The sequence below is a fragment of the Protopterus annectens genome, chromosome 1.part0, assembly GCF_019279795.1.
Source record: "Protopterus annectens isolate FY-2018-M chromosome 1.part0, PAN1.0, whole genome shotgun sequence".
Lineage (NCBI taxonomy): Eukaryota > Metazoa > Chordata > Ceratodontiformes > Protopteridae > Protopterus > Protopterus annectens.
The window spans coordinates 832,088,485-832,105,299 of record NC_056725.1 but is presented as its reverse complement, the minus strand read 5'-3'; the positions used below and the strand labels follow the sequence as shown (position 1 = coordinate 832,105,299).

Below are 16,815 nucleotides of genomic sequence, written 5' to 3'. Positions count from 1 at the left end.
TAATTAGCTGAGAGAGGAAGAGATGAAATACAAATGTGTAATCAGTTGATCAAGAGGGAGGTCATCAGGAATAGATGGTATTCCTGTGGACATTTGGCAGTTAGGAAGAAAGTGATAGGTCTTGAAAATTTTGTTTAACAGTATTTTAAAAGGGATGGGAAGAATACAAGCATGGATGAAAAAATCTGCAGTGGCTGTGTTGGCAAAAGAGGTAAAGACCCCTCAGACCCAGATTGTGAACCGTGATTATAAAGTGTTTATGCCTGTATTAGCTAAGAGAGTGGCAAATGTTTTGCCAAAGTTGATGATACAGATCATTGTGGTTTTGTAGATGGGGGCAAGTATTTGACAATGTTAATAGAACAGTGGTGATCCAGGGGGGGAAAGTGTAAGAAGACAAAACTGCTGTTGATAGATCTTGATGTAGAGAGGGCATTCAGTAGAGTCCACTGGGATTTTATCAGTATGGCAATGGTCACATTTGTATTTCTAGAGAGAATAATAGGAGTAAGTAGAAGAATGTGAAGGGTGGTTCTTCTCTGACGGGCTGTTTGAAGATCCAGCCAAGGATGTCTTCTTCCCCATTGTTTGCTTCATGTTTAGAGCAGCTGGAAAATGAGGGATTTACAAATCCAGGTATGTAACTAGTGTGCTACTCAATAAAAGTTAACTTTATTTGCAGATGACATTATTTTGTTCTTGTTTAAATCCAGGTAGGAATGTTTTGCTGTTGCGGAACATTTTGAGACCATTTCATATCTTTGCAAGGTATAAAATAAGGATAAAACAGGCTATACTCTGAACCCAAGCATGAATTGATTCAACAGTACCTGTACTTCTGAGGAAACAATAATATGAAGTATTTGGGTGTGATGATTAAAAATCTGTTATGATGCATAAAGAAATTAAGGAAAATGGAATAAAAATTTGAGAAACTGGAAGCTTACGTTTATAGATACTGATCGTAAATACAAGCAGTGAAAATGTTTTTGTTCCATTTAGTCATATATGCAGGTCTGATATGTTTTTGTCAGCCAGAGGAGATGTTTTGGATGATGACGGTAAAGAGCTGAATTTATTCAGGTAAGGAAGAAAGCAAGAGTGAAGTGGGATAATCAGATTCTCTACAAATAGCAAGGTGGCGTAGCATTACCAGATATTAAGGGGCTACCTTAGCAATACTCTGTTAAGACTGATGTAAGTAACGCAATCAGAAGATACAAATCAAAAACAAGAAGGATGAAACAGTGGGGGGGGGGGCTCATGCGATAAAGGAAGACTGATTTTGGGTACAAGGTCTGAAGGAAACTAATCCTACTAAATGCTTTTTTTAAACATCTTTATTAAATGTGACATTTTTTTTAAATGTGTTGCATAAACAGTAGTAGAAAAGAAAGCAAACCATTATGTTTTTGTGCAGTATACATGTACGTTTTCATTTTTACTCCAATATTACATAAATTGCTCAGTTCCTGCCTGCTCCTTTAATTTTACTCTGTGAACATTATTCTACATGTATTGTTATACAAATTCTGTTTATTTCTATGTAATTGGCTTCTTCCCTTTTGTAACAGTCTCATCTCCAGTTCTTTATTTGCTTTACAATTCAGTTAGTTGTTTGAGTTTAATTTCCAGTAATCGTGCTTTTTTTCAACAGCTCAAAATAATTAATTTCCTTATTTAAAATAACCCCCCCCCCCCCATGTTTGACACTCTGAAGGAATTTTTAAAAATCTCAACTTTTGTTACATTTACAAAAAAATTCTCCTCTTCCATTTCACAGCTACATCACTTGCTATCTACCCGAGGAGAAAGTCTGCTTACCCATGCTTAACATTTCCTTCCCATTGTTTATATATATAGAATGTATATACATGTATAATTTATATTTATATACATGTATATATTGCTATTTATGTATGTGTTGCTTTTCCATTCTCTAAACTAAATGTCTAATCTCCACTGAATGATTCTTATAGTTATGCAATATTTTATATGCCCAACCAATTATCACTTTTTTAACAGCATCTTCTGTTCTGGACTCTCAACTGTACTAGAGTTATTTCATTAAGCAATCCCTTGTCCCTCTATATGCCTGTACTCTCATCAGTCCCTAGTAGGAGGGAAGACCACCTGTAATCTGTAGTCCAAACTTCTGCTTGGCCTCATTGCTCTGTTACCTTTCCTTTTCTAGTTATTTGCTCCCCAAACTTTGGCTTCTTTGCTAATTTTTTTCCAAGAAATTCTAGCCCCCTTTTGCTTACTACCTATACCCTTACTTGTGTCATCGTTGTAGGTAAAAAAATCTCTTCTCCTTTCCCTTGTTGGCTTAATTCTTAGAATACTGGTACTTCGTGATTATAATAATTTGAAAACACACAGAATCCTGTATTTATAATCTAGTGGAAGGTATTCTAAGAACTAGGCTAGTGTTGGAATGGAAAAAGGAAATGTAACCAGTAGGTGTGTCTGAAATACACTGACAATAGTTCATTTGTGTTAGGAGCACCCATGAAGAAACCCAAAAGGTAAAACTAGAACCACTAATGAAGAACCCCAAAAGTCCCCCCCCCCAGATTCCCTTCAGGCCTTTTTTTAGCTTTTCATTTGTTAGGAACTTGGCAGGATTGTAGATGTTGGATTATGCCCACTGTTGGTAATGTTTCCCCTCCCTCCACCCCTTTTTTCCTTCCCATTCACAGGTTCTCTTTAGTGTTACAGTAGGTATCCACTGATTTATTAGCCCTTATATGCTCCCTCTTTTTCCCTCACAAGACATTCATCTTCCCAAGATTGACCCAGTGTCTGTAGTGCCTACTAGATGCGTATTCTAGCTTGGCATCCAAACTTCCCCACTGCTCAGAACCAGGGCAAGAAAGTTATTGCAGGCAATTGTCCCGTTTATACCACTGATGGCCAGGTAGGTTCACATTTTTCTGAGTTTGGGGAAGCTTGAAAGTTCTGGAGTTCACGTGGCTGTTTAGGCTGCAAGTGTGAGGCAATTTTTTTTTTTTTTAAATAATGGGTATGGCCTTCAACTCTTTGACCGTGTCACAGCAGGGAAACCAAGACACAGATCATGCTGCTGTGCAAGTCCTGGTGAGTCCCACCCTTTCATTGAGCTGTGCAACTGACTCTAGCCTTCTGCCTTTAAGAGGTGAACCTGCACTGGAACCCTTTTATACAAGGCAGGAGAACTGGCCTTTGGCCTACTCCGCTATCCTCCCAATGGCTGTGTGAAAGCTAAAGAGCAAATCAAGCCCAATATGCCCTGTACTAGTGAGTTAAATTCTTGTTTTATGAGTAGCTGTCACTAATTTATGCATTTGTTTCAGCATACTTGCTGACTAGAACGTAAATGCTGACTAGAATGTAAATGCAAAGGACTATGAAGATGAATGATAATTATAAGATAATAAGTTGGAGTGTATAGGAAAACTAAATTGGACTCCAGTTTGCACTGTATTCTTTTGAATTACACCAGAAATGTGAGCATAGATTGAAGTTTTGTTGAATCCAAGAATATTGTGGGGAAACTACTCAAGAAACTTAAACCAGAGTGTTTGGTATGATGTGGTTAAGACAAGTATGTTAATAAGCTAACCACTCAAAAGTGTGATTTTAAAAAAAAAAGTCTCAGTTGTAGCAGCAGTCTGACTCTCATGTGTTTGAAATGTTGACTTACTTGCTCGATGTCATCATGGCTGGCAGAGTCCCTTTAAATGAAGTGTGATTTCTAGCCCTAATTTGTCTCTTTTTTGCAGAAATTTCATTGTCTGCTTGACATCAGAAAGTAATAAGCCTATCTAGTATGCCCTTTATGTGTTTAGTACGTTAACCTCTCTTGCATCTGTTTCCACCTTACCTTTTCCTACACCTGTTACATGTACTCATGAATGCCACTGTGAATTCTCTCTAAACCGTATATTACAGTAGTCCCTTTCTGTGGCGAAGAACTTTGAGTTTCAGTGAGTAGTTAGTCCCTACAGTTCACTGTCTGTGGCCCTTCCTGCCCCCCCCCCCCCCCACCAGTGTCATGTGCTTGACCCCTTTCTTCTGGTTTATTTTTGTCAAATGAGAAAAGCTTGTCCCTCTATTCATATCCCTTCTCTTCTATTCCAGTCATCTTTCTGGTGGGTGTCTTCTGGATTCATTCTAGCAGCTTATTGTCCCTTCCATTATGTCACCTCTAGAAATGTGCAGTGTGCTCAGGGTACCTAAGGCTTGAAGAGTGGAAGCATTACCTCTTTATTTTATTTATCCTTTGATCAGGTTAGAGCCGCAAGCCTAGTGGCCTCTCTCCATGGGAGACGATAGGTGGCATTTACACGAAGGGAAATTTGGCCATGGCATTGGATAGGTGCAGTAGAATCTTTTACATCCACCAAAATTACCGCCAACTCAAGCAGATGAGACCTTGGTTTAACATCTCATCCAAGGATGGTACACTTGAGTGCAGTACCCCCTTAAGCTGTACTTAAATGTCAGGAATCTAACTACCTGGTGTGGGAAGAAAACCCCCGGTCTTTTGCAGCAAAGGTGTGTGCTATATGCTGCATTACTGATGCCGCTCTTGCTTCTGGAATCTGTCCTCCTGATGACACGTTTCAGCATTGTTTGCTGCAACCATTGCTCTGTTCGTACTGATCCAGTGCAGGGATGATCAGTACCACTAGATTCTCCTCTTGGTCTTTTGCCACCATGTCCACTCCCTCCCCTGCCGATTACTGTCTGTGGGCCACAAAAACCTTTGTGAAGTTCTTTACATGTGTTTTGAACTTAATCTATCGCGTTGTTCTCTTGATATGTCGCTGTGTTGTGCCCTAAATTCCTCACCTATCTCCACTGCTTCATCCTTTGTGTCATCAACGAAGAGGGTAATCCTGTTCTTTGTTCCTTTAAGTGTCTATGATAACACAGGAGAAGACTGCACCCAGTGCAGACCCCTGTAGTACCCCATTTGTCTGCCTTATTCCCAATCTGGTGCCTTTTACCACAGCGCTTTGTATCCTGTCTTATTGTCATGCAGAACACAATCCTGTGTATCCTGTCTTACTGTCATGCAGAAATCCAGTTCCTGAATTGGATGGGGTGGGGGTCAGTGGCCTTGTTGAAATCTAGGAAAATTGCATGTTTAGTACTGTCCTTCAGTATTCAACTTCAGCTGTAACTCTGTCTTAAAACTGGGTCAAAAAAAGTGTGATAGTTCCTTGTACCTTTGTACCCATGTTGCCTGCTGTCCTCTAGCATGTTGTCATCCTTTCTTTTCTCTATTCACTTTGTAACCTCACTTGCTGCTGTTAAATTGACAGGCCTGTAGTACTGAGATGTTTCGACTGTTCCCCTCCCTTGTACAAAGATACCACACTTGCCGTTTTCCAGTTCTCAACCACTGAAAAGAAACTGTAATGGGTGAATGCTTCACTTTAATGTTCAATAAGGAAAGTAAGGAGAAGTTATCCTGGAAAAATGGACTAGCAAGAATGGAAGAACCACAGACACTAGGACAGAAAGGAGGTGAAGTTACTGACTACTGTTAGAGAGGATAAAGAGCAAGTGTACTAGATGGACTACTTCCTAGAACTCCCAGACATGTGGTCATTCTTCTGGTAAGCCCCACCAGGGCTTCTCCATCTTTTCATCCAGACTTCTTAAATTGCAGAGTAATACTACATGATGACAGTGTTTGACGCCCCTTTTTTTGTTCTTCTGCTTTGTGTGTTTTTCATTTATGCCTGAACAGCCAGCCTGTAGTTGTTGGGTTGTGTATTCTTGCAGAAAAGCACTAAGCGCAGCTGTAGTCTGTCCTTTGCGGGCCAAGAGAGAGGCAGTCTCGTCCCATTGTGTGGCCTTCCTGCCAGTTCTCACCCTCCGCACCATTCCCAAGCCTTTCTTTCCTCTCCACTGCTGCAAGTAGTCATAACCCCCCCCCCCCCCCAAAAAAAAAAAAAAAAAACTTCAGTATGCTAAATGCCTGTGTAAGTAACACTTATGAAAATGCTACTGCCAAACCTATGCAAGACACTTAGAAATCTTATTAGGAAAATATTGATGTCGTTGAAACTAAACTTTGTCAATATTATGTTGATGCCATTGCCTTGTATGTTATGCTGTAAAATATGAGTTAGAAGAGTGGGCTAATTGAATGGATAACCAGACCGTCCCATTGTTAAGAAAAGGCTTCATGACCAGAAACCTGCACTGTCTGTTAGTGTCCTCATAATTTTTCTTTTGCTGCTTTAGATCTTTGTCATTTTTTTTTTACCATCCTCTCTGTTTGGCCATTCTGTTAGATTCAAATTGTACTGGTTGAGATTTGTAGCAGGGTTTCTTCTTGCAAGCTTGTACACATCTTGCCTGGATAGGTACATTATTGCTCATTTAACATCATTTTGGTAGTCTAGGTGACATTTTCAGTGAAAATGCAGGTGTGCAGAGTAGATGCTCTCTTGATGCGAGATGCACTCCACCTCTGTCATTCATTTGGAGTGTTTCTGCTTTCTTTCACACTACTGCAAGTAGGTGTTACTGTGTGTGCATCTGTCTGGCTGTCTTAACTGCTCTACTTTGAGCCCCTCATTTTACAGCAACCATCAAGCTTCCACGATGGGTTAATTTATTCCTTGCAAACACAGATAAAACAAAAACACTTGGTTGAGAAATCCACTTTATAAAAAGCAAAGCTTTCGGGTAGAACCCTTCTTCAATACTAATACATACAATACAAAATCTCACAGTTTAAATACAGGTCGACAGTCACATGACCAGCAGCCCAAAAATCATGTGACCAAACCATTAAAATCACAAATGTGATAACATAATGGTGTAGTAAATACAAATATAAAATATATTATATTATACTAACATACATATTAAAACACACTTTAGAAGCACATTAAAAGCATTTTAGAAATAAAAATGTAACAATATATCATAGTTTAGTATGCTGTAGTCTAACCAATATGGGTTTAAGGCTAACCATATTATTTAAACCTGGAGGGGAGTCAGATGCAAGCCTAAGGATCCATTCATATTCCTTAATCTCCAAATGATTGTTGCTATCACCACCTCTAAGTGCAGTTAGATGAGATGATGGAAGATTTTTTATCTAGTGGGTATGACATGCACTTACTATCAAGTGTGAGGCATAAGATCATAGCTGACAGGAAGACAACTTTGAAATCAACCTTCTTGGAAGGTAAATATAATCTGACCACAAATAAAAATCTAAATTCAGTTGTTAGATATGTTACTTCTTCTTTTAATGTAAGGACGAGTCATATCAAACAAATTATTCAGAGAAATTGGGTCATCCTTATGGCATCGGCTGAAATCAAAGGTATATTAGGTGACAAACCATCCTTTGCACATAGAAATATGAAGACCTTAAAAAGTATGTTATGCTACAAGGACTTCAGTAGACCCTTGTCTTTATCTATCTCAGCTAATCCTGGTACATTTAAGTGTTTTAACTGTGCATGTTGCGCTGATATTTTTAATAAAGATAGTAGTGTTTTCGAACATCCTGTTAGTGGAAAAATCTATAGCTTTAAAGTATCTGCAACCTGTAATTCATCCTTTGTGGTCTACCTAGCTACTTGTGTTTCATGTTCTTCTTTTTACGTAGGAAAGACCACCCGTAAATTAAAAGAGCGCATTACTGAACATAAATCGGAAATTAGGAGGTGTTATGATAGAAATGCGCTGTACAAACATATACTTGCTTGTGGTAGTGAGCATAGGTTTGTGTTTAGGGCTATTGATGCTATCTACCCTACACTTAGAGGTGGTGATAGCAACAACCATTTGGAGATTAAGGAATATGAATGGATCCTTAGGCTTGCATCTGACTCCCCTCCAGGTTTAAATAATATGGTTAGCCTTAAACCTATATTGGGTAGACTACAGCATACTAAACTATGATATATTGTTACATTTTTATTTCTAAAATGCTTTTAATGTGCTTCTAAAGTGTGTTTTAATATGTATGTTAGTATAATATAATATATTTTATATTTGTATTTACTACACCATTATGTTATCACATTTGTGATTTTAATGGTTTGGTCACATGATTTTTGGGCTGCCGGTCATGTGACTGTCGACCTGTATTTAAACTGTGAGATTTTGTATTGTATGTATTAGTATTGAAGAAGGGTTCTACCCGAAAGCTTTGCTTTTTATAAAGTGGATTTCTCAACCAAGTGTTTTTGTTTTAATTTATTCCTTCCCATCTTTGCACCCCAGAAGGGAGGAGGGTGGGGGAGCCAGGGATTGCAGTAGTCTTGTAGCAAAACCAAAGAACCACCAGCTAACAAGGCTGAAAAACATAAAAAAATGTACATGCATTTTACTGGTAAGCGTTTTTGTGTACTAGACGCTTCTTCAGACCATCAGATACAAGAACTGTTCAAACACATAATTTAGAACACAGATAACCAATCAAATCCGGCTGTTAATAGAACAATTAGAAGTTCAGTCAATCAATTAAAATCAACTGAAAACGGCATATCAATATTGCAACTACCTTACTTTCAAGACGGGCTTCAAAAGAATCATCCCATTTAATCCAAATCCCTTGTTTGCTTGTAGTGTCACGATCCACTTAGTCTCAGCCAACTCTGTTGCATTCCTAAGATCTCCTCCTCTCAAACTCTTACCAACTAATTGTTATACGAAGAATCTAAAGGAATGGGTAGTGAAAGCATTAACGTGTTTGGCAAGTGCATTACTCTCTTTGCTATTCCGTGTATCACGAAGGTGCTCAAGTATGATCTCTTTCAAAGAGCGGCTGGTCTTGCCCACATAAAAATAACAAACATTGCATATAGCCACATAAACTAGATCTGTGCTCTTGCAATCAGCGTACAGTCTAGCTGTGTACTTACCAGTTTCAGGATGGACAAAAACTTTTCTTTCAAAATTACAACAACGAGCACTGCACGTGTAACATGAGAATGTAACAATTCTCATAGATGTTGGAAAATTTCCCCTACTCCTGGGTCTGTAACAGGAGAGAGCATTCCTAAAGCAAAAACTTGGTCCATCTCCAACAGTCTGCCTCAGACTATCATTAGATCTCAAAATAAGACTCATTTTTCTTGATGGCGTCACTCATGACACTGATATCACTGGAATAGGTCAGCATGATTCTAACACAATCCCTGTCCATAGATGCACGATATGACATCTCACCAGCGCCCACACTCCTACTAGAAAAATGTGGCTTAGCTCATGTATTTGTAAGTCTATGCACCTGATTGCTACATCACAAAATCTCACTAGCACCATACCCTCTCCTATTAAACCCTTCACTGGGGCTTTCGGATGCAGACTCCTCTTGTATCACAAGTATGTAGCCGAGAGACTTCCTCATAAACTGTCCCTTCATCACTTTGTTAAAAGTACGTGCAGCATGCATGCGGATGCGATGTAAAATACTAATCTTCCAGCAATCTTTCCTATGCAAATGGGTATTGAGTCTTCCTTCAGTATCCTTATACACAAACATCTAATAAATCCATTGCATCACCCGAGCTATTAACAGTAAACCTAAGAAAAGTTGTACTGCTATTAAAAGTACTGTGCAAACTCAAAAAATAAGTAGTAGGGAAAACTCCAGGGACAAGATTCCCAAGCACTTCAAAAGCCACAATAGTCCTCTCAATGTATATTGAAAAAACGAACAGTCTTTTATTCACATCCAAAACTCCATAAGATTTAGCGCTTTCATCTGCTGCACCATAGACTTCATCAGAATAAATAAGACATTCACCATTGCTGTTTATACCATTTTCAAGCCAATGAGTTCATTAATTAACAGCAACTACTTCATTAGCTTAAAGCAACAGTAGCAGTCTGCCATACGAGTTCCAGTTTAAATAAAAAAAAAAATGCATATGTAAAACACAAACTTGTAAACAAACAATACGAATAACCATTGTTCGTAAAAAAAAAAAAAAAAAAAAAAAAAAAAAGTTAAACATTTTAAAAATATTAAAAACCTAATAGCAATGAGCATGTTTTTATGCTGTAAACCTGTATAAACTCATCCAGGGTCACATGGGGACCATCCCAAAGCAAAAAAGTCATCAACCAAACGTGCATAATACTTGATAAAGGGGGAGTAGGCACTAGCACCAAGGACATATCTGGCCAGCCATGACATCATTGGCATAGCTGTTAGGGCATACGGTCCCCATCGCCTCCCAGCCTCTGCAGGTAAAAAGCACCTTCAAAAATAAACACATTTTGAGAATCAAATCAAGTAAAAAGCAAATAAAATGCATCTGATCATGACTGTGTAATCACTGTTGTTCAATCGAAAATAGTCTGACTGCATCAATGCCTGCAACATTAGGTACTACTGTGAACAGTGACTGTACCTCCATTGTAACCATTAAACAGTGACCCATAAACTTAGAACCCATCACACAGTCAACAGACCACATAAAAAATGTTCAGTATCCTGAAGTACATTACGATTCTTGTCCAGACGTTTTATTGAATCCAAGAATATTGTGGTCTGAAGAAGCGTTTAGTACAGGAAAGTGCTTACCAATAAAGTATATGTACCTTTTTTATGTTTGTCAACCTTGTTAGTCGGTTCTTTCGTTTTGCTGTATTTTTGTTTGTTGGACTGGCTTTCAGCTACATTTACTTTTTTTTTGCTGTTTATTGCAGTAGTCTTTCTGTAATGGTTAGGAAATTTGTCAGTGCTCCTGTTTTCCTTCTGTCAGTTAACTGTCATACCTGTTGCAGTGCCTGCTCTACCAATAACAGTGTGAACTTGTGCTTCCACTCAGGCCACCCTTGTTCTGAAGTGCAAGCACTTTGTGGCTTAACCTGTGCACATGAAGTCAATTTTCAATTCCCCCCCATGATACTTATGAGGCAGGACGCGATAAACTCCCTTCCCTGACAGGAACAAGCTGGGGTCAGCTGCCCACTCTCATCTCTCCTTGGCTTCCCACTCCAGCAATTGGGATGCTTATTGGCCCCTGGTCTTCTAGGCTGCATTCGAGGATTTATCCCTCTGCAACATGGTGCCAGCTTATGTAGCACTGAGTTTTTGATATTCATATGTTTGGAAATCAGAGAGGGTTCTTTATTGTTCCTGAGCAGTCAAAGGCCTTTTGTTTTTTCTTTTCCTAGGATATCTCTCAGGAAGGCTTTGGAACCCGAACTCAACAACCAATGACACCAGGAAAGTCAAACCATGAAGATATGTCCATAATGCAACAGGAAAGGCCTTCAAGCTTACCGGTAAGTACATCACCATTGTTTGACCGGTGGTTTAAAAGGGAGGAGAATTTCAGTCCTCACCCATGTAGTATTTTTGTTAGTGTTGTAATAGTGCAAAGTTTTGTCCTGTTAAACCAGTCTTTCCAGTTGAGAGGTGAAAAGAGATTGCACAATGAAGAAATGAAAGACTGTGTTAAGTTTCCAGGATGCCTTTTATTTCCAGTTTTGAATGCATCTTCTTTTTTAAGAATACTGATTAACTATATGCAAATGAATTTGAGTGCTGTTCATGTTAAGAGACCACAAGTTCAACTGAAATGGTTTGTGTTGTGTATGGATGGGCAAACTGGTGTGTTATGAATGCTTTTTTAAATGTCTGTGTGTAGATGTTCTGTCTACACCCATTTCTGTTTTGGCAGTGCTGCAGATTTGAAATGCTTCCTTTTCTGCCCTTGATTTTGTTTTAAGAGTTTATTGTGACATTGTTTGAGTAGCTGTTCTTAGTATCTGTGGATTACTGTGTTGGCATCCAGTCCTTCCTTCACATTTGAAGTAAAACTTTAAATGTTTTGTAACTGGGTTCTTTGCTTGCAGTCAGTAGTTTTTTTCTTGTATTATTTTTCACACATTGTACATGATACATCCAAGTTGCTGATGTTCTTCGTGTTTCACTGTTGTAGTCATCACATTTAGGTTATCCCTGCCAGGGTAGCCCTCGGCCACTCGAATACCAGAGACTTGGTATTTCTGCGTCGGTTGCTGTCACTCCAGGACTGACATCAGGTCATCAGTAGTATAAAGTAAGGCAGCCGACGCCATTACATCAGTCTTTCTTGCCGTGGAGCCCAAAGCAAAAGCAGTTCACACGAGTGCCGGTCGGCGCCTACCTGAGTTTTCGTCTACTGAATTGAAGTTGAAGTCTTCTAAAGCTAAGTACCCTGTTGTGGGGAACTTTTTTCTTGCACTAACTGATGTCAGACAAAGTTAATTGTCTTGCCTGTGGAAAGCAAATACCACACTAAGACTTCCATTCTTAATGCGCCACTTGTTTAGGCCCAGACCACAAAGTCCCACATTGTCGCTTTTGTGCTTTAACGCCATAACTATCTGTCGTTGGGCCCTTATTGTAACCAGATATTTTTGCTTACAGTCCTCGAACTCTGATATGGATTCGATAAGCCATCCAACAGCAGATCTTCCGAAAAAAACGTGAAGATAGACCGCTCAGGTCCAAACCTACTGACGTTTCCGTTAAGCTAGTAGTCAGTTCTCCGGTCCTCAGTGAGGCACTTTCGCAGCCCCTGATGCCCATTTCTGTGGATTCGTAGGCCGCTACCGAGACCCTTTCGGAGTCCGGTATGTAGCAAAACTCTTCGACTAAGGATCTTGCGGTCGTCTCTACCTTGGATGGATCTAGAGCCGCTGAGCAGGCACCAGCTTCCGAGAAAGTCCTTTGCACTACCGATTCTCGACACAGGCATCTTTTTTCGTGACTACTGTTCTTTCAAAAATGGCAGTTTCTAAGGCCCAGTGTACGAACCACAACCAAGAAAACTGACCCACTCTCAAGCACCTGTTCCTTGCCTCTGTCTTAAATGCTTAAAATGGCAGAAGATCTTATCATGCTGGTCACGGGATGCCAAGCTGCAAGCCCCTCCAAAAGGAAAAAAAGATCTATACCCTCTAGTTCTGTCTGAACAAGAGTCAGATGAATCTGATGAATCTGAATATGAAGACATGCAACCCCTTTCTGCTTACGAGGACTCTGATGCAGATGATTCAATTCCTTCAGCCTCTCCCCCAGAGGAGTTTTCCTTTGGGGAAATCCTGCATACCTTAAGGGAGCATTTCCAATGGGAGAGTCAAGACTATCCTCAGTCTAAAAAGAGACTTTGGTTATTCCTAGATCTTCCACAGCACAGACCGTTGGCCATCCCCCATGTCCTGGATGTTGTGGAGGATATTTTCCCGGAATCCAGCTTGACTCTTGACGCACCCTCCCTCCTGCACTCAGAAAACCAGACCGGTATGAGAGTCCCTGACTTTCGCAAATTTCTCTTTAAGAATCCTACTGCTGACCCTGAGGTAATTTCTCAAGGGCCTAAAGGAATTAAAGCAACCTCTGCTAAGAATCCCACCCCCCCCCTCAGATAGGGATTCCCGAGCACTGGACAGATGGGGTCAAAAAGTATACATCTCAGCTACTCTTGCTATCAGGGCACTAAATTGTCAGTTCTTTATGCTGAAATTTCAGCAACATTCCCTAGAACTCCGTAAACCAAATATGTCTTCCTTTCCTGCTTGGGCAGACTCTGAATTACAAGAGTTAATGCATTATGCAAGTCAGGTAACGTAAACGTACCTTGCACTGTGGTTTTGACTCCCTAGAAGCTTCTTGCAAGGCAGCAGTTATTCATTCTGTCATTAGAAGGCATACATGGCTTACAGAACAGCTCCTTGCCAGGCCATGTCAAATCTAAATTATTGGATGCCCCCTTGAACAAAGAACTTATTTGGCACCAAAGCAGAAGAGGTCCTAAAAAAGATGGAAGAAAAAGCAAAATCTATGCAAACAGTTAAGGGCTTGTTGCAGATCCAACCACCTAGGTTGAGCAGGCATTGTTCCACTAAATACTGGTCCTTTCCTGCTTCCAATAAACCAATCCAGCCTAGACCCTGGGGAACCAGACCCCACCCCCCGCCCCAGACAGCAGCCACAGGGAATGCAGACATGTAAGCAGTGGACTACCTCCACTTCAAAACCAGGGAATTCTAAGCCACCCCCTTTTGGTAAGAACTCACAATGACTCACCTCTGCCACCCACTCTGCCCACCTTCACTTACCCCTAGGAGGAAAATTCTCCTTTCACGCAAGCACCTGGGCCACCATTACAAACGACCACTGGGTTCTGAACCTAGTGTGTCAGGGATACAAATTTTCCTTCCACACCCTTCCAACCCGAAAAGGGTTCCCAGATCTACCACAAAATCAGTGGGCAGAGGCTCAAAAGCAAATCCTTTCCCTTCTCTCTATGAGGGCAGTAGAGCATGTTCCTGCAGAACAGATAGGCCAGGTTTTCTACTCCAGACTTTTCCTGGTGCCCAGAAGAAGGCACCTGGCACCCTATCCTCTATCTATGCATTCTAAACACCTTCCTAGTGATTCCAAAATTCGAAGTGCTCACCCTCCAGCAGCTGCTTACCCATGCTGTCCAGGGATGCTTGGCTAGCCACCCTAGATCTAAGAGGCCTACCTCCACATTCCTATTAGGGAATCATGCAGGAAATACCTCCATTTCAGGGCAGGATTTCAACACTTTCAGTTCTCTGCGCATCTCTTTTTGGCTTATCCACTGCTCCCAGAGTTTTCACAAAATGTCTGGCTCTGGCAGTTGCCTTTTGCAGACAAAGAAATATTCAGATTTACCCATACTTAGGCAACTGCCTGATTCAGGCAGACAGCCAGGAAAAGCTGCTCAAGCACCTGGCCTTTGTCAAGACCCTACTAACCTCCCTAGGGTACACAATCAATGAAAAGAAATCCAAACAGGTGCCCACCCAAAGGATTGTCTTCCTGGGAGCAAGCCTGGACACAGCATCCCAGATAACATACCTTACACCAGAGAAACAAATTTTCCTGACAGACGCCTTCTCTCAACTAGCCATCAAGCCCCAGCTATCTGCAAGGAAGATCCTGCAAGCTCTGGGGTTCATGGCATCATGCATACTACTCATTCCATATGCCAGACTGCATATGAGGAAACTTCAGTGGTACCTATAGAGCCTTTGGTGTCAACACTCTCAAGACCTGGAAACTCTTCTACCTATAATTCCTTGCATCAGAAAAGATTTCCTTTGGTGGGCAACAGCATGCTCCCACAACAAGGGACTGCCTTTCTCACCACCCCCACCATCTAGCCCCTTACCACAGACTCGTCAGACTATGCTTGGGGGGCGCATCTGGATGGCAGGTGCGTACAGGGCCAATGGAGCCTGCAGCAAATCCCTCTGCACATCAATCAAAAAGCGAAAATGGCTGTGCAGCACGCATTGACAGCTTTCAGACCCCTTCTTTCTCCAGGGACTGTCTTGATCAGAACCGACAACACTAGTGTAATATGGTACATCAACAAGCAGGGAGGATCTCACTCCTACCACCTCTATGCAGGCTAGCCATGATCCTTTTGCACACAGCCTCTGCCATGCAACTACACCTGTTATTGCAATTCCTGCCAGTATCTCTCAACTCTCTGGCAGACTAAGCAGAAATCTTCTGGACCCACACGAGTGGCATCTCAACAGAAGAACCTTCACCCTAATAACTCAGGAATGGTGCACCCTGGAGGTCGACCTCTTTGCCTCCCACACCAACCATCAGCTCAACAAATTCTGCACCAGGGACCATCACTGTATGGCTTGGAAAGTGGATGCCCTGTCCTTCCCCTGGGTCAATCTATCGGTCTATGCCTTTGCTTTACTTCCTCTCATCCCCAGGGTACTGCTCAAAATAAAGGAAGAAAAACCAGGGACCATTCTGATAGCTCCAGACTGGCCCCGGCAGCACTGGTACCCCTTGCTGAGCAGGTTCTCACCACTGCCTCCATGGCACCTTCCTCAGATTTCAAACCTTCTGACCCAGAGGGAAGTGGAATTCATGCACCCCCAATTGCAAACACTGAATTTGGCAGTTTGGCTTATTCCCCAACTCCAACCATCAGCTCAACAAATTCTGCACCAGGGACCATCACTGTATGGCTTGGAAAGTGGATGCCCTGTCCTTCCCCTGGGTCAATCTATCGGTCTATGCCTTTGCTTTACTTCCTCTCATCCCCAGGGTACTGCTCAAAATAAAGGAAGAAAAACCAGGGACCATTCTGATAGCTCCAGACTGGCCCCGGCAGCACTGGTACCCCTTGCTGAGCAGGTTCTCACCACTGCCTCCATGGCACCTTCCTCAGATTTCAAACCTTCTGACCCAGAGGGAAGTGGAATTCATGCACCCCCAATTGCAAACACTGAATTTGGCAGTTTGGCTTATTCCCCAACTCCGAACCAATCTGCCAACCTCAGCAAACCGGTTCTAGATGTTATCCGTGAGGCCAGATGCCCTAGCACCAGAAAGTCTTATGCTGCCAAATGGAAAAGGTTCTGCACCTGGATCCAGGCTAAGGGAGCCAATATGGCACAGCCCTTCCTCACCTCTCATCCTGGATTATTTAGCTGACCTTTCACACAGTGGCCTCTCTTTCTCCTCTATAAAAATTCATGCCTCTGTTTCTGCTCATTTTCCCACTGAGCAGCCCCTTTTCTCACACCCTTTGATCATACAGTTCCTAAGAGAGGCTAGCAACTTGAGGCCACCCAGAAGGGCACCAGCTACAGCTTGGGACCTTAACTTTGTATTAGAAAAGCTCACCCTGCCCCACTTCGAACCAGCTTCTTCTGCAGAGCTAAAATTTCTGTCCTGGAAGACAGCATTCCTTCTGGCCATCACTTCAGCCAGAAGAGTGTCTGAGCTGCAAGCGATCATGGCTGTGGAACCCTTCATCATTTTCCATGCTGACAGGGTAT

General features: G+C 41.5%; 1 protein-coding gene across 7 annotated transcripts in view; it reads left to right on the top strand.

Moving 5' to 3' along the window:
• The window catches only part of ARID1B (AT-rich interaction domain 1B), a 1,953,609-nt gene that overhangs the window by 725,991 nt on the left and 1,210,803 nt on the right, over positions 1-16,815 (top strand). For 6 of the 7 annotated variants that reach the window (XM_044063533.1, XM_044063501.1, XM_044063512.1 and 3 more), the window contains exon 4: positions 11,155-11,265. The exons of the other annotated variant lie outside the window; for it this stretch is intronic. In XM_044063533.1, the coding sequence (XP_043919468.1) occupies positions 11,155-11,265 (111 nt within the window). The remainder of the gene's footprint in view (positions 1-11,154; positions 11,266-16,815) is intronic. 7 annotated transcript variants of the gene reach the window in all.